The sequence below is a fragment of the Acomys minous genome (genome assembly GCF_964271855.1).
Source record: "Acomys minous genome assembly, chromosome: 3".
NCBI classification, from domain to species: Eukaryota; Metazoa; Chordata; class Mammalia; order Rodentia; family Muridae; genus Acomys; species Acomys minous.
The window spans coordinates 2814723-2836605 of NC_140485.1; the positions used below are offsets into that span (position 1 = coordinate 2814723).

Here is a 21883-nt window from a genome sequence, read left to right on the forward strand (position 1 = left end):
GCCAGGCATGGTGGTATACACCTTTAATCCCAGCACTGAAGAAGGCAGAGGCAGGAGGATCTCTGAGTTCAAGGCCAGCCTGGTCTATTGAGTGAGTCCAGGACAGCCAAGGCTACACTGTCTTAAAAACAAAACAAAACAAAACCCCCACAAATATATAACAGACATACAGGTGATCAAATAAATATTAGCTTAGCTGGCAGAAAATGCCAATTCAAACAAAATGAGATGCCACCTTTGAAGCAGAGGTAAACAGAAATTTAACAGCCTGGTGTCTTTTTGTATTCATGTATTGGCTAATGCTTCATGAAGATACTCTGCTGTGGTGATGCATGAGAAATTAGAACCTTCTTGACAGTTTAAAAACGTCCCCTTTGCTTATTAGAAAACACCTGTTAAGAGAACAGACTCTTCATACAACATATAGTGGACTATATAAAGAATATTGACGTCAACATCTAAAATGAAGAAAAATTAATCCCAGCACTGTGAAGACAAAGGTAAGTGATCTCTGTGAAATCTCGAGTTCCAGGCCAGCCAAGGCTACCCTGCTGAAAGGAGGAGGTGGGGGAGGGAGAGGAAGAGTGGATTATAAAAATCACTGATATGGACACAAAGTAGCTATACTGTATAATCTCTTAAATATCTGTGGCAGAAATACTGACTTATTCATGGAATGACGGGAATGGGGGTGGGGGGCTGAGGGCTGGGGGGTGGGGGGCTGAGGGCTGGGGGGTGGGGGGCTGAGGGCTGGGGGGTGGGGGGCTGAGGGCTTGGGGGGTGGGGGGCTGAGGGCTTGGGGGTGGGGGGCTGAGGGTTTGGGGGTGGGGGGCTGAGGGCTTGGGGGTGGGGCGGGGTGAGGGCTTGGGGGTGGGGCGGGGTGAGGGCTGGGGGGTGGGGGGCTGAGGGCTTGGGGGTGGGGCGGGGTGAGGGCTTGGGGGTGGGGGGCTGAGGGCTGGGGGGTGGGAGGCTGAGGGCTTGGGGGTGGGGCGGGGTGAGGGCTTGGGGGTGGGGCGGGGTGAGGGCTTGGGGGTGGGGGGCTGAGGGCTGGGGGGTGGGGCGGGCACACAATACACAAACAGGAATCATACAGCTCACCCTAAAGTTCTAAAGGCTGCCTGGTCCAGGTGAACAGGCCGCCGGTCTCGGTTAAAGCCAAGCTGGGGTTTCCACTGCCGTCCATTGCTGGATTTTTCCCAGTCACCAGGTTTCAGAACTGCTGCTGGCTTTCTGGTCATTCAAAAATAAACTATTTAGGAACAGGAATGAGTGCTGCCACAAAGCACACATCTAGGTAGGTAGTTTACTGTTGTTACCTTGCTCCTGGAAGCATTACAGCTTTAAAAACATAATCTTCAGCAAACTGTGGATCTTTAAAATTAATACTGAAAGAGAACAATGAAAATTTTATGATTTTATGGTGTCATTGGTTTTAATTTTCAAAGAAATAAAGATACTAAACAAAGATGTCTATACAGAATAATAAAATCTAAAAATTTCCAAATGATTATCTTAGATAATGACTTTGTCAAATGGTTAAATATCTTCCTTACCAAACTACCTCTGATCTCTACTGCATTGTCTTGAGGTAACTTTCTAAATAACTGCAAAGGATCACAGAAAAATAAGACATTATCCCAACCCTTAAGAATTTCTAAGTGCCAGGCATAGTGGTGCATGCCTTTAATCCCAGCACTCAGGAGGCAGAGGCAGGTGGATCTCTGTGAGTTCGAGGCCAGCCTGGTCTACAAAGTGAGTCCAGGACAGCCAAGGCTATACAGAGAAACCCTGTCTTGAAAAAGCAAAATAATAATAATTATTACTATTATAACAAATAACAATAATTAATTTAAATTTAAATCTTAAATTTAATTTAAATTTGTTTAATTTTTAAAAATTTAAATAAATTAAATAAAAATTATTATTTTTTTCCTAGTACAATGCTGGATAAGCTGAGAAAGTTTATAACAAAAATAAAAATAAAATATAAAAAAAACAAATAGCTAAACAACTGTGCTGGATAGTTGTATGTCAACTTGACACAAGCTAAAGTCATCTGAGAGGCCGGAACCCCAATTAAGAAAATGCCTCCATAAGATCAAGCTATAGCCAAGCCTATAAGGCATTTTCTTAATCAGTGTTTGTTAGGGGGTGGTGCCACGACTGAGCTGGTGGTTCTGGGTTCTGTAAGAAAGCAGCTCCTCAGTGACCTCTGCGTCAGTTTCTGCTCTCAGGCTCCTGCCTGTCCTGGCTTCCTTAATGATGAACAGTGATATGGACGTGTAAGCTAAATAAAGCCTTTCCCCTCCACACTGCTTTGATTACGCTGTTTCATCGCAGCTATAGAATCCCTACTCTAGACAGCAACTTAAGGGGTGAGGAGGCAGAGAACAAGCGTCAGGAGCCGCACTAAGCACCACACCTGAACCCGCCCCTCGGCAGGGTAGGGTTCATATCTAGCCTCCAAGCTGGGAGGGGCGTGTCCCAGTCTTCCCCTGACTCAGTTGTGGCTGTTCTAGTTCACTTAGGACTTACGGCATCCTTATTTACCATGTTGTAAGTTATAATCTGCATGTGTGAATTACACCTTGTTGAGGAACCAAGGGTCACCCAAAAAATGAAAACCTTAGGAGACAGATGAAAACATTAGTAACAAAATATGACATGGGTAAAATATGTATACAATAGACCAAACATGTGTTTCAATTTATTATTTGTGATTTTTCTCTGTGTAATCATTATCTTCTGGTCAATCCTATCTTTTTAATATTCTTCCAAATTACTCTTTTGATTACAGTTAATTATTATAGTCAGGTTAATTTTTTTTTAACTAAAAAAGGCTTTACCTAATTAGTTGACATTTTGAGGCAGCTATTTTCTTTCTTGTTCAATATCACTATTGTTACAACTAGGGTCCGTATGTTACATTTTAAAAACTTTAATAACCATCTATACTGGAATCTGATGCCCTCTTCTGACATGCAGGTGTACATGAAGACAGAGCATTGATATACATAAAAATAAATGTCTTTTTAAAATCTACTATAGCGAGACTTAACTGTATATTTTAAATACACAAATCATATTTAAAATAAAAATTACCACAAGCAGAGGGAACCACTGAGTCTTACTTTATTTTGTCAGTTGGTTCATCTTATATCTCACCTTTTACTTACAACAGTTATCTTTATCCCTAGTGTTTCCTCTTGGACAATGTGGCAGAAGGAGGGTGAAATAGGAACAACAAGGAAATGTCTCTGAGTATTGTACTGAACACAGAAAGTATGTACTAGGGTCCCTAGGGCTTTGCAAATCCAAAGAGAAAATCTGCTATATACACTCTCAAGCACTCAGTCTCACAGCAGCCATCTTGTTTTGCTCAGCAGGTTTCCATCAAGGTGGCAATCTGCACACAGACTGACTAGGCACCAAACCTATCTCTCCTTCTAAAAGTAGAAATAAAGAATGTTTTATAGTTGTTTTATAAATGAAAGAGCAGACATGCAATAAAAGGCACAGAACAGATGCCAAGTTTCAAAGCTGTGTGTGCTCTCGTCTTCCATCAACAAAGGTGTATGTGAATGAAGGAAGAGGGACAAAGAATTCTTTCATCTGGGGATCAAGAAAAGCGCCCAAGGGGCTGCAGTTAAGGCGCAATAAGACTAATTATGTATGAAATGGCAGAAAAATCTGCAGAAATCTGCAAGACACCTGAAGAATTAAAACCTATTTTTCTCAAACAATTCCAAAAGACTGAAAAAAAAGAAACTGTCAAACTCACTCTACGAGGCAAGCATTACCAGATACCAAATTACACAACAGACCAACATTTCTGATGAACACATATGTAAAAATGCCAACAAAATCCTGACAAGCCGAACCTAATAGCATATCAAAAAGATCAAACGCCACGATAAAGTAGGATTCGTTCCAGAGATGCAAGGCCACTGCCATAAACCAACACAGACAATGTCTCTGGTTTGAGTATGTGATGTCCCCCACATTCTTGATTTGAATGTGGGTCACTAGGCAGCACTACTATTTGTGAAAGTTGTAGAAGCCAGAAGGTGGCCTGTCTGGAACAAGTAGGCCACTGGTGAGCAGGCCCTTGTGAGTGTATATTTATGGCCACTTCCTGTGACATTCTGCTTCCTACTCTCCTGTTCTACACTTTCCCATCATTGTAACGCCTTGCCCATGTTTGTGAGACCAAGGAACTATCGTCCAAACCATTTCCAACTGTAAGCCCAAATATCTCTCCTCTCCTAAGTTGTTTCAGAGACTCTGTCACACAATGAGAAAGTAATTAATGCAACATTACATTAATGAAGTGAAAGGCAAAACCATATGATCATCTTATTAAAAGCATCTAATAAAATCCAACATTCTTTCATAATAAAAATCCTCAAAAAGTTAAGCATAGAAGAAAATGTATGTCAACATAACGAAGGCTGTATGTGGAAAAGCACATCCAACTTAAGCTTTAATGGGAAAAGGTTGAAAGTGGTTGCTCTAATAGATGGAAACATACAAGGAACAACACTCCTACATAATATAATCTTTCCAGGGTAACTAAGTAAGCCCAAAGTGGGGGTAAAAGGAATAAGCCAACTTACTGCTGTCAGATTGTATGTTTATACACAAAATCCCCCTAAAGACTACCAAAAAACCAATGGAATTGATAAATTTAGTGAAGTTACAAGATAAAAAAATTAACAACCACATAGAGAGGAAGACAGAAAGAGAAGTGGAAGGGGGCACCCCTCCCCCCCATTAATAAGAAATGGCTGAAAAACAGATTTAAGTTTGAGGCCAGCCTAGTCTACAAAGTGAGTCCAGTATAGCCAAGGCTACACAGAGAAACCCTGTCTCCAAACAAACATACAAAAATGAGTATGTAAGGAAATAGCAAAATGGAAAGGCTAACTAACAGCCACTTCTCAAATGACAATACAAATGGCCAGCAAAGGCATGAGGGACACAGGACACGGTCAGTAAGGAAATCACACCAACTAGGAGTCGTCCCACTCTAGCTCCAACAGTGTAACTACTAAAAAGACAGAAAGTACTAATGTTGATGAGAATATAGAAAAGAGCTTGTTTTTTGTTTTTTGAGACAAGGTTTTCCTGTGTAGCCTTGGCTGTCCTGGACTCCCTTTGGCAAACCAGACTGGCCTCGAACTCACAGAGATCCACCTGCCTCTGCCTCCCGATGGCTGGGATTAAAGGCGTGCGACACCAAAGCCCAGCTATTTTTTTTTTTTTAAATAGTAGCAGGTAGCCATTTTATAGGTTCCCTTTACTGCTGCTGCTTTGCTTTTGCTACCTGTGCATTTAGGGTTTTGTTTTTGAAAAGCAATCTTTGCCTGCACCAAATTCTGAAGTTTTGTCCCTGTTCTAGAAGTCTTAATTGCTGGTCACAGCGCAGCCCACCTGGCTATGAACTTTTGTTCCTCTGCCTGAACCGCCTGAGTACTTCAACTGGAAAAGGAACTTTCGCATACTGTCTGTGGGAATACATGTCATAGGCCCATTATGGAAAAGTTTTATGCTTCTAAATTATATGTATAAAATAAAAAACTAAAAATACAGTGCCTATAAGATAATCCCACTGCCGGGTATGTAACTAAAACAAACAAAAAGACTGCTGCATCTCCACATCTACTGCACCAACATTCACCATGAACAAGGTGCGGTCACTTGGACACCCTTGCATAAACAATGATGAAGAAATGTAGTGTATACCATGGAATACTGCATATACAAGGAATTTTTTTTTAATTGTGATGTTCATAGCCCCAAAAGAAAAACTATCACCTGCATACACTCACAAAAAAGTACAAGTCAAATGTTTTCATTAAGGCTTTGTGGGTTTTGTTTTGTTTTGTTTTTTGGGGGGGCGTCCTGTGTAGCCTTGGGTGTCCTGGACTCGCTTTGTAAACCAGGCTGGCCTTGAACTCACAGCGATCTACCTGCCTCTGCCTCCTGAGGCACCACCACGGCTGGCCAAGATAATCTTTTATATGAGTCCAAACGTCGCATTCTTTCACTTCTCTCAGGTTAATTATTTTGTTAATTGTTCAGGTAGAGCACTGAAGGGAAACATCACATGATTTATCTACAATCTCCACAACCAAAAACAGAGAACAATCGTGTAGAACTGATCTGGGAGAGGAAGCAGCAACACTGAAGAGAAGGAGGAGCGCCTGGCTCTCACGTCCAGGGAAGAGGCCAGTCAATAACAGAAGGGACTGTGGCGGAAGGCCCCAGCTCTATGGTGGAGCACCTGCTACAGCACCTAAACAAAAGGTGCAAAAGCAGACCAGCCTAGGGACTCACTAGGCTGATTCACCAAAGCCATAGACCCATGTAAATAGATGCACACTATTCCGTGCAACTCTGTGCACCTGCGAATATTTTCACCTGCTTTTTCCAAACACAGAAGTAACACTGCCGATACAACACTGGCTTCCTCCCACCAGCTCAGAGTACAATGCACTTCTTCCTTGCCAGTTACCTTTCTTTCATTTTAGCTGCCTCACAAATATGACACAGGTGAAATAAAAATCCTAAATATCTTTGAAAATAAGGAAACTAGTACTTTTATTTGTATTCCAGATAAGATACTGTAGATGCACAGCATCTCTTCTGACTTAGTTCATCTTAATAATTATTCTGAGGAGTCGTCAAGACGGTGCAGTATGTAAAAGCATTCACTGCACAAGCCTGGCAACCTACATTTAATCTCTGAGCCCTACATAAAGGTGGAAGGAAAGAGCCAACTGCGTAAAACTGTCCTCTGACAGCCAGCCACATGCATTCTCTCTCCTCTCCCTCACTCTCTCCCCCCCCACCTACCTCCAGTGTGTGTGTGTGTGTGTGTGTGTGTGTGTGTGTGTGTGTGTGTGTGTGTGTGTTAAGCCCCATGTACCTGCATGCCTAATAACAAATTTTCAAACAAAAAGTTCTATTCTAATGAATGTTATCTCAACATTACTGTATGAGATCGGTAGCGTGCCTTTCAAAGCAGGGAGAAAGTTCCAACTAGCAGGCTTCACTCTCCTCTACCTTTCCCTACACTCTGTAGGCAACGCTCAGCCAGCATGCCAATGTAAACTGTTCTTGCACACGTTTTTTTTATTATTCATATACTTGACATTTTAAGACACTTGAAGAGTTTGTTCAACTGTGACATTCTACCAGGAGAGGTTAACCAGCTTAGTGTCCTACACAGGACTGCAGGCAACAGCAGCTAAACCCTCCCAAGTGTTTTCCACATTAAGTCTGCTGTTGAATGTGTGTATTCCACTTTCTTTAGGCTTCTGATTCTGACAGTTCTGAGCCTTATAAATACTGTGGTAATCGGTACATTTAAAATTCCATTTACACAAAATCCAATTAAAAAAACAAAACTTCCCAAAGAGATCTTCTATTCTTTGCCTCATTTATTCAAAGGTGATCAGAGTAGTTTGAGAGACACACCTCTTTGAAGAAAATAAGTTATGCTGAAAACGTGATATATAAAACTATACAAGCTATACACTTTAACAGGAAGCTGCGATGGAGGCTAGTTCACAGACAGGCAGACAGAGAAGGGAAGAACATTTCAAGCACCGAGAGACAGGCATAAAGGTCAATGTGATGTTGAAAGGACCAGCCAGAACGGCAAGCAGGTAACCTTGAGAAACAGGATGATGTTCAAGCCACAGAGCCAGGGTTCTGCTCAATGAGCAGTTCTCAACCTGAAGGTCAAAATCCCTTTTGGAGGTCAAAGGACCTTTCACAGGTACTGCACATCAGATATCCACATTATGATTCTTAACAGTAGCAAATTTACAGTTATGCAGTAGCAACAAAAATTATTTCAGGGTTGGGGTCACCATAATATGAGGAATTATATCAAAAGGCCACAGTATTAAGACGGTTAAGAACAACTGTTCTAAATCATGATAGGCCTGGAAAGCACACACATAGTGTGTGCATGTATACCACGCCACCAAAAGAACAGGCAATTATGCTGTTGCATTGGAAAGACAAACTTTTTTAAATAATTTAAGTGATATATATATATATAAATAATTAACAAGGAATTAATAAAGACTACTATGTCCAAACAAAATTAAAATAAGAAAAAAAAATAACAAGATGAGGACAATTAAAGGAAACGTCTTATTTGGTTATATTCAAAGCTCAGCTAGAAATATACTAAATGGCTTAGGAAATCAGTATTGGAAGAGATTAACGATCTCCCAGGCCACAGGTTATATAACTGCTTAAAGTCTTTCTATGGACATGAGGGATGCCACTGTGTAATAATATACTTTCTCAATACTAAAGATAAAACCAGATATGACAGGAGCCAATCCAAGTCAATCTGAGGAAAAATTTTCTCAAGAATAGAAGGAGACACCAGCTGAAGGAAAAGAAGAGGAGTCAACATAAATGACTAGATGGCTCTGTTTTTTTAAATCTGCATTTACTAAACAAATATAACTGGAATATACAACTTGAGCACGCCTACACACACACACACACACACACACACACACACACACACCCCTACTGCAGAAAACTGGATCTTGGCCTCAACAACATCTCTCAGAGAAAATGCTGTAAATTACACTTTAAGACAAAAGGTAGCTCGAGTTTTCCACAAATCTTTTAAAAATTAAGTTAAAAAGAAAAAAGCCGGGCATGGTGGCACAGGCTTTTAATCCCAGCACTCGGGAGGCAGAGGCAGGCAGATCGCTGTGAGTTCGAGGCCAGCCTGCTCTACAAAGCGAGTCCAGGACAGCCAAGGCTACACAGAGAAACCCAGTTTCGAAAAACTAAAACAAACAAACAAAAAACAAAACAATAAAAACAAGTTTGAAGTTAAACTTTCAACATATACCTGAAATGCACATAGATCTTGGATTTGTTTTTAACCCTAATGAACACAGCAAGCACATTTGTGTCAAATATTACAGGTCCTTCAGGTTCAGAAACAATGAACCACCACACCAGCTGCGGCATCTACCCCCCAAGACACTCCAGGACTTGTCCACTGATCTGTAACTCTCCTCTGTGCAAACTTCTCTATCCTAAGTATTTCTAGAGAGCTAGGCAATAAAGTCTTTGAAAAATGCAGGAAACACAAGAACAAACAAAAATGTGACAGTTCAAAAAGAAGACTCATGTAATTAACTGGCCTGAAGCACCAACGTGAGTCCGAGACCCCACAAGTTAATGCAGTGTCCACACTTAATGTGGTAGAGCCCGACTGTCTGTGCCGGGCTTATGTGCACGGCTTTAAAGTCTGCACTTCACCTTTAACAAAGGATACAGAGTCAGAACACACTGTATAAAGATGAGCAGTAAAATATAGAAGAGACGTAGCCCTCCTAGAACGGCCATTGGCTACTAGCTAAATCCAGTTAAGCCAGGGTATAGACTGCTGATATTTTGTAATGAGAAATTTAAGTAAAATCTAAAGTATTTTGTGTAAGTATAAGTAATTTTACTAATGGGTCAGGAAGACTTAGAATTAGCAGCCATTTACCAAATTCTCAAGTGTGTTTGCTTTAGTCTTTGCTAAACACTGCCAAAAATGATATAGGCATAAATTCTGGCACCAAGATTTCCAACTGTATCACACAGAGAAGCAGTGTGCTGACTTTTATTTGCAACAATTACATTCCTTTTTTTTTTTTTTTAACCCAATGAAAAATGTTAAAGTGAGGGATAAATTTTCTAGTTAACCGTAAGTAAAATATACTACATAACATTGTTTATGTGTTAATTCTGTGGAGCCACAGTTACAGCAATCATCAGACCACCAGCGAAGCAGTCTGAGCCGCTGGGCACACAGGTCTGCCTGCTCTGTAGGCCGCTGGCCACACACTCCACTTCCACCTCCCACTTTCCTAATCCTGAAGGAATCAGAGGTTGTCAGGGGAAACCAGAAAACAGATAAGCATGCTTGTTAAATCAGTAACCGTAACAATATACATAATTTAAAGTCAAGAGGCTCCGCTCTGAGGTCTGCAGCACAAGGACGCTCAATCTCAAAGAACTGGTGAATTAGCACTGCCGTTTCCTTGTAAATTAGAGATCTGCTAAAATTCACTTGTAAATTCTAAGCTGTGCCCTGAACAAATGCTCTGAATTCTAGAAAACTTACCTGACTACTGTGTTCTGTGTCAGGTCCCGTAACATGGGTACAGGGGAACACACTGTTCTAAAAGGAAACAAGAAAAATCACCTGTATGCATATTGAAACTCTGTGGGCAAGTAAGGCATGCTGTTTGTTAGGCTTTTAAAATAATAAATTGTTAAAAATCCACTAGCAAAAGCAATATATGTTTATAAGATGATTCTGTTTATTGTTAAGTATAAAACAATTATGGGCAAAGGATTTATATTAGAATCTGTAAAAACAGGACAGTCCCCTTCCCTAATTAATCCAAAGGGGGTAGGAAGAGATTAACCAAAAAAAAAGTTGAATGGGAGTTGGAGAAAGAGAGCTTAGTAGTTAAAAGTAAACACTGTTAGGCCGCTCACAACTTCCTTTATTTCCAGCTCTAGAATAGTCTGAGGCCCTCTTCTGGTCTCCACAACTATGTCCACTCACATGCAATTATCCACACACAGACAAGAATTTACATGTTTAAGAAGAAGAAAACAGGCAGTGGTGGCGCACACCTTTAATCCCATCACTCAAGAGACAGAGGCAGGTGGATCTCTGTGAGTTAGAGGCCAACCAGGTCTACAGAATGAATTCTAGGATAGCCAAGGATATACAGTGTCCCCCCGCCCAAAAAAAAGCTAGATCGATAGATGGACAGACAGAAAGATAGATAAAAGAATTTAGAAAAGAAGGCTAAATAGTCATTAACCATAAGATATTTAATCTCACTAGTAACTAAAGAATGACAAAGAAAGATGTGACAATGTCTCAAGGGCCTTCCTAAGTAGAGTATCAATATCTCTCACAAACTACGCTCACTGTGACAGTGCTATGCTGTCACAGACCTGTGATTACTAAGCCCCTCCTGAGGGTGTGCCCTGAGGAGCTCTCTCACCACTCTATTCTCAGGACTCTCACGTCCTTGAACACGATGCCTGGGCTGGAGAAATGACTTAGTTGATAAACTGCTACGTAAGCACTTAGACCTGAGCACTAATTCCCAGCGCCATGTGAAACACTGAACGTGGCACCTGTCCTTGTAATACAAGGGCGGAGAAGGTAGAGACAGAAGGACCCCAGGGACTGGCTGGCCAGCCAGTGTAGGTGATACGCCAGCCCTAGGATCAGAGAGAGACCATGTCTCAAAAAAGAAAAGGACAACAGAAAGTAGAGAGTAAATGAAGACATTCAATAAAGTTGTCTAGTTTCTATACAAGTGAATGTATGCACATACTTGTGTACGTACGCACGCACGCACGCACGTATGCAAACACACACACACTTTGACAGAGGGAAAAAAATTATGAAGGAGCTCAAAGTACTTTTATCTTGGCTATAACTGTTAAGTTTTTTCAAAAAAATATTAAATTAACATTTCGATGTAAAACAACTATTTTACAAAGCCCTCCTCCCCCCAAAAAGGTTATCACTTGTAGGCATAATGTTACTATTATGCACTGTGTAAAGACTCAGATGCTGATTTCTGTGCTCCCACATATGGCTACAGTTCTCCTTCTGAGAATCTCCTGTTTCCATGTTGTGTTAACACTGCTCCCCAACTGTTGTATGACATGTCAATAACAACCAGTGACTGAACAGGGGAGAGAAGGGCTGGACTTCCTACCAGCCAGGCAAGGGGGAGGGACAGGAAGTAGGGATCAGCCACACAGAGCCACCCAGGGCACTTAATGAGAGCAGCTGGAGCACAGAAAGCCATAAAATACAAGTATCTCAGGGATTTCAACTGGAAGGTAGCCATATTAGCTTAAAGAGTTAAAGTAGATTAATACTACTTAGATGTTTTGCTGTAAAGCTTGTAAAATAAATATAATAGTTCAGTCTCAAGTATTTGTGTGCTAGATCGGTTAAGATAGAAACTGCAATGCAGTTTTAAAATTACCACTAACAATCATTGTTAAATTTTTTAAATTAAAAAATCGGGCTCATTTATTTCAGTTGTCTTTTTTGCTTCTTACCCCACATTTTGCCTCTAAAAACACTGTGTATTTAAGAAAAAATGGAAAAAGCCAGTGATGGTGAAATAGTAGTAGCACATGAACACAGCTGTGACTGTGCAGGTTCCTTAGTCTCAGCGACCCAAAAGTCCCACGGAGGCTGCAAAGCTGCTACATGATAGAGCCGGGCTGGGAATCAGAATGTTGTTTTAAGTATAGAAAATAAGACAGCAAACCAAAAAAATAAAAAATAAAAATAAAAAAAAAAGTAAAAACCAACTAAGCTCACTTCTAGTTTCCCCAATGATACTGAAGTGGGTACTTACTGATCTGGAAGAATGGCTTCTTCATCCAAAGAAAACTTCCCTTGAATCCCATGACATAATTCAGGAGGCACATCTACTGGCTGTGGAGAAATGCATTCCTATAATATAACTGATGAGCAGAACACGAGGACACAGCAGACACTTGCGCACCTTCTCATAAGTTCATAGGACTGTTACTCAGAAGAGCAAACCAACCAGGACCTATCAGCCGGAACTCATAAAGGGTGGCCTGTGCTTCTTATTGAAAATGACTCAGTCACATAAAGAAATGACATTTTGGTAATGCCAACAACATAGATGAACATTAATATGCCAAGTGGGATGAGGCAGACAATGAGGGCTCCTACTGTTGGAGTCCAGGTGTGCGGGTACCAAGAATAAGCAGAACAGAAAGACAAATACCTGACTTTGGAGGAACCCAGAATGCGGAAATGTTGTTTAATACTGTCTAATGGGTAAAGGAAAAAGTTCTATATATGGATAATGGTGCTAGTTGTACAATACCATAAATACACTCTGTGTCACAAAATTTTAGACTTAAAAAAGTTAAGGGTAAATTAAATGCTACACACACATACACACACACACACACACACACACACACACACTGTGTATATTCCTATTTATATTATTAAACAACTGTATACTGTACCTCTGTGGAACCTGTCTGGTACAGCTCCAAAATGAAGTCGTGTAGTGGATGGAGCTTCCCCACAAACATGACATCACCTCCAAGACTATTTCTCCTGTCTAAATAAAAAAGCATAAGGCCACAGTCAAGCCATTACATCTAATAAGATCTATTTTTATAAAGCTGTAACAACAACAAAAAGCACTTTCTAAAACTAATTCCAACACAGCGCATATGAAACATTATTTATAAGTGACAAGCTTACGTGTGTGATGTGTCCCTCTATGGAAGAAATAATATTCTGAAATGAGTTTTCAGCAATGAGTGACTCTAAGAAAAAGGCCACTGATGAGACACACTTGGATATGCTGCAAGATAAAGAGCTAGCCTTTCTGAGTTACAAACTAGCTGACTGCTTGTATAAGACGTAAGATTCTCTGAGAACATACAACCACCTTATGACAAAAATGAATCAAGTTTCTTAAACTTGTTATCTTGATAATAAATTTTCAAAACTGAGCTCAGCTTCACAATTTCCCAGTCTAAATACTCTGCCTTAATTATAAAATGCTACTTTCTATGTAGAACAACATTTCAAGTTAGCCTTCCAGAAGTAAATGCTTGTTTTACCCAACTCTTTCAAGGAAAGTTAATCCTCTGAATGAAAGAGGAAGAAGGCAGATGGAGAGGATGAGCAATGCCTTCCTAAGAGGCAAGAGGATGTTTGTGTGTGCACGTCATTTAGAATAAAAAGTCAAAGGGTGTTCTTTTTTTAATTAACCTAGGAATGTTTATCTCCTTCTTAGTTTCTTCAAAGACCAGCCATTGCTCTATGGTGTCTTGTTTAATCGGCACAGGCTTGAGGATGGTCTAGGGTTTCTCTCACTGTTGATTTATAGTCTTATTCTGCAAGATCAGAGAGAATATGAGAAATTGCTTATTTCCATTTCTGTCTATTTAAGACTTGGTTTGTAGCCTAGTATATGATTTAGAGATAGTTTCATGGTCTGCTAAGAAATATATGTACTCCTCAGTCTGGATAGGTTGAATGTCCTATAAATTATCTGCTCAGTCTATTTGATCTAGGAGGTCATTTAATTCAGATTATTTGCTGTCAGGATTACCTGTCAATTGCTGAGGTTACTCTGTGACATCATCTCTAGCTGTACTTGTTTTATCAAACTGGACGCACTTGTGTACAGGGCTTAGAACATAACACCCTCCCTCTTGATGACTGCTCTTTAATCAGTATGAAGAGACTATTTTCATGTTTTCATTCATTTTGGCTTGAAATATATATATAATGTCACACACAATGTCTGTTTCCTAGGTCCACTTGCTTGGAATACCTCAAGAGATATTTTTGAAGTGTAACTTATTTTTTGAGAGTCTCACACTGTAGCCCAAGCAGAACTTAACTTTCAGCAATCCTCCTGCCTTAGCCCTCTCAGTGCTAGGATAAAAGGATTGTACCACCAAAGCCCAGCTATATATCAATCTTTCACAAGTTTAGTAAATACTTCTGAATTAAACATTATAATTATTTAGTACTCAATTTACATATAATAGATTAAGAAGCATAATAAATGAATAACGTATGCCTCCTATATGAGCAATTTGACAAGAGGAAAGAAGCCTAAATTCTTTTGTTGGTGTTGTGTTTTTGGTTTTGTTTTTTGAAACAGGGTTTCTCTGTATGACAGCTCTGGCTTTCCTGGAACCTTCTCTGTAGACCAGGATGGCCTCCCTCTGCCTCTCAAGTGCTAGGATTAAAGGTGTGCACCACCACCACCCAGCTGAAGTCTAATTTTATACAGAAACAAAGTCTATGTTGGATAGACTGACTCTTACTCTCTTCTGGAGTGAGGTCTGGGTATACCTCTTCGAGGGCAGCTCGCAGCCTTCGCTCATCCACAAATGGCAATAGAGCAACACCTGGGGAAAACAGCACACCACCCAACGTCAAATTTTCATTGGTTCAAATGAACATTCTAGTAAAGTATGTCTGTGGACACAAAGACATTTGGAACTGAACCCTATTTTGTCACATAACCAAAATTCAGATGCAAATATGTGGTAGTAATGACCAAAAATGTCACCATGTTTTTCACACTTACAATACTGTGACCTTACTAATGCCCTCGGGCCAAGCAGCAGCTTATCTCCCTAGAACTTGAGCATGTCCTTATGTCCTGAGTCTTTGTAAAATGAGGTCATTTACCTAACACACCCAGAGGTTCTATTTCTGGACTACATGAAAAGTCTCTTCCAAGCTTCCATAGCACTCTGAAATCAATCTGATTAATCTGTACTGTAATTAGAGCCTTGCCTAAGTAACTTACTAGCAGGGAACAGAACAGACTTCATATGGGGGCTGGGAATGGCTCTCAGAATGTGCTGAATTAAAGTTATTATTTTACTTGTACCTACAGTTATCATTTTCAGGGAAGTTTATCATAATATAGTATCTATTATAATACTTAAAAAAAAGCTACTGAAGCATATCTTTGTTCTGCTAGAATATAAAAAAATACTATTTTTGCCAAATAAATCTTAAAGATAAATAGCAAAAACAATAGTGAAATAGAACTAAACAATTCTCTAACAACCACCACTCCAAACCACTGTATTTGAAAATTATAAGAAATGAAAAGGCTTCCAAAGTAAACATTACTAACTTAGTTACTCCTTTTCTAAGTAAGGAAGAATTTAATTTTACTGCCATGTAAGAATCTAAGTTCTAGTATAAATTTTTGCAGTACCTAAAAGATGCAATCTCAAAATTATCAGCATTTGTTATTCAATTACTGGCAAACAGGGAAATAAAAGTTGTTCAAATTTTATTCAATCCTACACTTGGGAAAAATATACCAACAAATACCCAAATCATTATTTAGCTTTTATTTTCTACCCATTTGACTTAGGATTTAACGAAATCCCTGTAAGATTTTCCTATAATAAAACTCTCCTGTGATAGTAATTCCAGACAAGGCGCAATCAGCTTGCTAGCGCCACCCACAGGGATGCAGTCCCCAGGAACAAACTCCCTGTGTTGCCTAGGGGAGGCAGAAGGGTTAACAGCAGGGCGCTGGTGGTCAGGTGAGAGGAGGGACATCTCATCCCTCCTGTGGCCTCATCTGATCCTCAGTCAGATAAACAGTCACTTCAAAAGAGCTCTTCTAGGGCCAGACTCTGTAGGTTCAGACCTTGGTTTTGCTACCATGAAACTTTGACCAAATTACCTACATTGTCTGCTCCTTTATAAAACACAAAGAAACCAGAACTATTACATATATAACAAATTGTATAAAATCACAATATTGCTATTAAGTTACATGTTTTAATAGTACATATAGTGAAAAAACTGTTATGATTTGTTTTTAAGTGCCCAGCTACAGTTCTCCACCATTTTAAGATTTAATCACCCCAGGCAAGAACTTTACCAAGTTATATAGTACTATTGCTTCCACTGTTTTAAAATTGTGTTTTGATTCTTTCGCTTGTTTTGTTTGAGACAGGGTATCTCTGTATAACCTTGGCTGTCCTGGACTTGCTTTGCAGACCAGGCTGGCCTGAAACCCACAGCAATCCACCTGCCTCTGCCTCCCAGAGTGCTAGGATTACAGGCGTGCGCCACCACACCAGGCTTATATTTCTCTTCTTTTCTTTTTTTCCTTCTTTCTTTCATTTTTGACACAGGTATCTCTCTGTATCCTTGGCTGTCCTGGACTCACTTTGTAGACCAGGCTGGCTTTGAACTCACAGAGATCCATCTGCCTCTGCCTCCCAAGTGCTGGGATTAAAAGCATGTGTCACCACACCCAACACTTATATTTCTTAATAGTACTAAATTTGCCTTTTAAAAAAAACTATGGGTGGCATCCAAATGAAAATATTAATGTAATTTGATGAAAAAAAAATATATATATATATATCATGAAACGTCCCAAGAGACTTGGGCTGGTTAATTTTCACTGTCAGCTTGACTGGGTTTGGGGGTGCCCGAGAGAGGCACCTGTGAGTCTATCTGTGAAGGTGTTTCCACAGAAGTTCAGCTGAGAAGGGAAGAATGCCCCTGAAGGGGGGCAGCTGTCTTAATGGCTGGAGTCCCAATAACAAGAAGAGGAGGGCAGTTGAGCACTGACGATTAGACATCGTCTAATTCGGCGATAAGAACCAGATGCCCCTTGCCTCCCACTGCCAGGCCTCTTTCCTAGGCGGCTTTGGTCAAGTATTTTGTCACTGATACCGACTCAAAAGACTCTAGGGAAATCCTGACCAGGGAAAAGCCTTCTGACCTCCTAGACCATCTAAGTCATTAAAACAGTACTGTACGAGCATAAAAACAGACATAAAGACCACGAGACTAGATCAGTAGCCTTGAAAATATCCAAATGATTTGCAGAGAGTACCAAGACCACTCAATAGGAAGAAATCTTTTTAGCAACTGATGCATAGAAAAGTATATCTCCACATATGAATGAGTAAGATTGGATCTTTATCTTATACCACACACAAATATTAAGTCAAATACTACTGAAGACTGAAATCTTAAAAGAAAATAGGCAAAGATCCATGATATTGGACTTGACAAATGATTTCTTGGGTACACAAAGACAAGCAAAATACTAAAATAGAGCACCAAAGTTTAAACATTTCTGGCATTAACAGACACCATAACAAAGTGAAAAGATAACCCACAGAATTGGAGAAAATATACCAAAATCTTATCAAATGGGATTAACGTTTATGCACTATAAAAAACTTCAATGCAACAACTAAAAATCAACCCAACCTAAAGGATTTGAATAGATATTTAAAGATATAAATGCCCCAAAGGCACATGAAAACATGTTCACTATCAGTATCATCAGGGAAACATAAATTAAAGCTATTGTGAATTACCATTTCATAGTGATTAGGATAGCTCAAAAGAAAACAAAAGCAAACCCAAGGAAAAATAATTGGCAAGGATATGGGAAAATTCAAACTATTGGGCATTATTTTATCTTCTCTCTGGAATTACCATGTTGATTTCAATTCATTATCATTGCTACAAATACTATAATAACATAAGTTGACATGTAACCTGTATGTTTATATAGTAATTATTTAGTAAACCCAAGCAAGGGTTGGATTATGTATTTAATAAACATATATATTTACTTACTAACTTTAAAAAAAATTTTTTCCAGTATTTTTCAAGACAGGGTTTCTCTGTGTAGCCTTGGCTGTCCTAGACTCACTTAGTAGACTAGGCTGGCCTCGAACTCACAGGGATCCACCTGCCTCCGCCTCCCAGTGCCGGCTAGCTTTTCCTTTATTACCCCTCTATTTTCCCATGCTGTTTCTCCTTAGTTAAAAGATCCTCTACAAAGTTTCTTCCAAAGCCTGATCCATTCACATGTGACACAGGGCACATTTTACATGGCTCCACTATGGAAGATGCATTTTTCAATAACATTATACTGAAGTAATATGAAATTATCACCACTACTTAAAACAAAAGCCAACCCCCAAATGTCTTAAAGCTTGCAAGTACAGTATGTTTTTTTGATTTTGGGTGGGCAGGGGAGGTGAGTGTTGTAAGGCTGCTGGGGATCAGAGGCGCTTGTGCATGCCAGGCAAACGACCAACCACTGAGCTACTTCCAGCCCTTCAATATGTAAATTCTTTATATGCCGCACCACACCCCCCTACCCTACCCCCATGCCTCACAATGCTGAGCTTACTAACCTTAAAGGGGGTAAGGTAGAATATCTGCTAAAAGGAGAATCTGGTGAAGGAGACTTTTTTTTTTATCGTGTCTTATATTCAACGATCAACATTTGTGAAGTATTGCATAACATCTTAAATTTAGTATGAATCTTAAAATTTCATTTCCTACATAATTTACACAAGGAATTTTAAAAAGAAGCATAACAAATGAATGCCAACTGTTAAGTTTCCAGCATATTTGTCACAAGTCTCCACATGACTCTATTTCTTTCTCAGCAACCTTGAAGGGTACAATGGGCTACTGGTTGAAGAAAAAAGTCACAAAGTACACTAAACCTGCAATTTTAGCCTATTTCAACAAGTTACTATTTACCAAACTTTACTATTAAAATTACTTTATATAGATCACTAACAATCATGGATTAAATAGATATATCCACTTTTCACACAGTTATAATAAATAAATATGGTTTCCAGAATTCTTTTATCCTGTAAGTCCTGTAAACAAACCAAGCTACGATGGTGCATGCATGCCTTTAATCCTAGCACTCAGGAGACAGAGGCAGACAGATCTGAGTCCGAGCCCAGCCTTATCTACAGAGGAGTTCCAGGCCAGACAGGGCTGCACGCACGCACACACGCACGCACGCACGCACACACCACTCTGTCTTGAATAAGCAAAAAAGAAGAAAATAAGCAAAAAAGAAAAAAAAAGTAAACAAAAAGGAATAATATCTGAATTTTACCTTGCCATGCATATTTTTTCCCATTCAAATCAATAGCAAAATCTTCAGGATAGAAGTCAATTATACTAGAATCCTGTTCCAGGGAGAAAGTAAAAGAATTAAACACAAAAGTCACATACCTTGTCACAAAGCATGATAGGACTTTTACTCAATTCATCAAGCCTCAATGAGGAAATGAGATATATTTTCTCTAAAATGTTAAGGCATGGAGGTCGCTAATACCAGATGTAGTAAAATAACAACTTGATTTAAACAAATAAAATGAGTTTTAGAACAGATAATTATGGGCTACATGCAGGTAGTGAAGAGTTGTTACTCAACATTTCCTATTTCCTGGCTGGGTCTCAATCTTTAACAAGCACACACACACAAACCTTAAAGGTAATTTCAGGTAAGTCAAACAGAATGCTTGAAGTCAGTACATAGGGTTGAAACAAATGAAAATAGTTATGGAGGGTGTAGGAGCTCACAACTTTAATTCTGGTCCCGGGGAGTCAGAGGTTGATCTCTGTGAGTTCAAGGCCAGCCTGGTCTACTGGGGAAATTCCAGGGCTACATAGTAAGTATCCCATCTCAAAAGAGTAACATGTAGATTGAAAACAAATCAGTTTTATGTACTGGGCATAACGCTCACAGTAAAGAAAGTACACATTATGCAGTGAGAAATACACAGAACACATTCTTTTTGTACTTCAGTTTTTTTAACTATGAGGTGCAAAAGCAGCTCTGACTAATATTACCAACTTGTTTTCAAGCCCGAAGACTTACAGGGTCGCTCATGAGCTTCCGCCACGATGGTGGTAGGAAGTTACCACTTGCAGCTGGGAAAACCCCCATGAGTTGTTCCAGTGGTTTAAACTGCAAGGGAAGGAAAAGTTAAGACTCCCAATTATTATCAAATGCAAATTCCTGCTTTTTCCAGCAACTTGAATCTTACCGGCTTTGTGCCCTTCTCAAACTCAGAAGACATGTCTGCAATACCTTCAAAGTCTGACGCGAAGGGAGCGTAGTGGAACGGGTAGTACCACTTCCAGGATGCACAGCCCTACATCGTTAGTGACGGACAAAAGCAAACCATCTTAATGACGAACACAGGCTAAAAAATTAATCTACAACCATCAGTCAGTCTGCAGTATCCTATTTTAAAATATCATCTCTGTTCTTCTTTTGGTTTTTGAAACAGGATTTCTCTGTGTAGCCTTGGCTGTCCTGGACTCGAGTTTGTAGACCAGGCTGGCCTCAAACTCAGAGATCCACCTGTCTCTGCCTCCCGAGTGATGGGATTAAAGGCGAGCACCACCATGCCCAGCAAAGTATCATTTCTATTATATACTCTACTTGTTAATTTTTTTAGCTCAAAATATTGTTTGACTGCTTCATATCAGTGGTTCCTTTAGTTTAAAAATATTGCAAAACTATCCTGAATAATCAGTAGTTAACATCAAACTTTATATTCACAAACACAAATTCACTAAGATATTTATCCTTGGGGTTGGGGATTTAGCTCAGTGGTAGAGCTCTAATAAAAAAAAAAGATATTTATCCTTAAAATGTATTTGATGGCACTTCTTTCCCATCTCAGAGCTTCTATCATCAAATAAAAACCAAAGGCAGTTTACACGGTATATTTACTGAGCAGGAAATAGTTGGAAACTTCAACAGTAGTTGAAAATTAAACAATCAAAATTTATTATTACACTTCCATGTGACAACTTTCTCTTAACTATAAAGGATTAGTAAGCACACCAAAAATGAAACAAAAGCAAGTACTACTCAAGGAGAGAGGGGGGCCTTCCTGGTGTGGTGTGAACAGGAAGGAGGCTCTCTTCCCAGCACTGCTTGGTGCAATCTACATGCTGACCGACTTCATCCATCCCCAGGTGGCACCACACTTAGTTTACCTAACATGAAACCAGATACTGTCCTTCAGTGGTACAGTCTTCCGAGTGTCTATCTAACCTCTCCCCAACCTGGCACCTCAACTAACAAAAGGTTCAACTCAAGCCAGGACATGTCTTTAATCCCAAAACCCGGGAGGCAGAGGCAAGCAGATTTCTGTGAGTTCAAGGATAGCCAAGGCTACACAGAGAAACCCTGCCTCAGAAAAACACAATAAATAAATTAAAAGGATTCAAGTCAGAATCAGACCAGTTCAATTAATACTAATTTCATGTAATATATTATAGGAGAACTGTTATAGTCAAATGCCCTTCAAATTGTTACTGGTATGTGCCATACTGTATCCTTTCTTTAGTTACATAGTGACTGCTAAGTACTCAGCTATTTTTAAATCCTACTTAAATAACAAACCAAAACTCCGTTAAACTTTAATCATCTTA

At 39.6% G+C, this 21883-nt stretch overlaps 1 protein-coding gene across 3 annotated transcripts in view; it reads right to left on the bottom strand.

Annotated features, from left to right (window-relative positions):
* The window catches only part of XRN2 (5'-3' exoribonuclease 2), a 73005-nt gene that overhangs the window by 18737 nt on the left and 32385 nt on the right, over nt 1–21883 (bottom strand). For all 3 annotated transcript variants that reach the window (XM_084776132.1, XM_084776130.1, XM_084776131.1), the window contains 9 exons: nt 20482–20589; nt 20313–20402; nt 19545–19617; nt 14932–15015; nt 13102–13199; nt 12450–12529; nt 10163–10219; nt 1317–1385; nt 1099–1230 (listed from right to left, as the gene is read on the bottom strand). In XM_084776132.1, coding sequence (XP_084632258.1) covers nt 1099–1230; nt 1317–1385; nt 10163–10219; nt 12450–12529; nt 13102–13199; nt 14932–15015; nt 19545–19617; nt 20313–20402; nt 20482–20589 — 791 coding nt within the window. The remainder of the gene's footprint in view (nt 1–1098; nt 1231–1316; nt 1386–10162; nt 10220–12449; nt 12530–13101; nt 13200–14931; nt 15016–19544; nt 19618–20312; nt 20403–20481; nt 20590–21883) is intronic.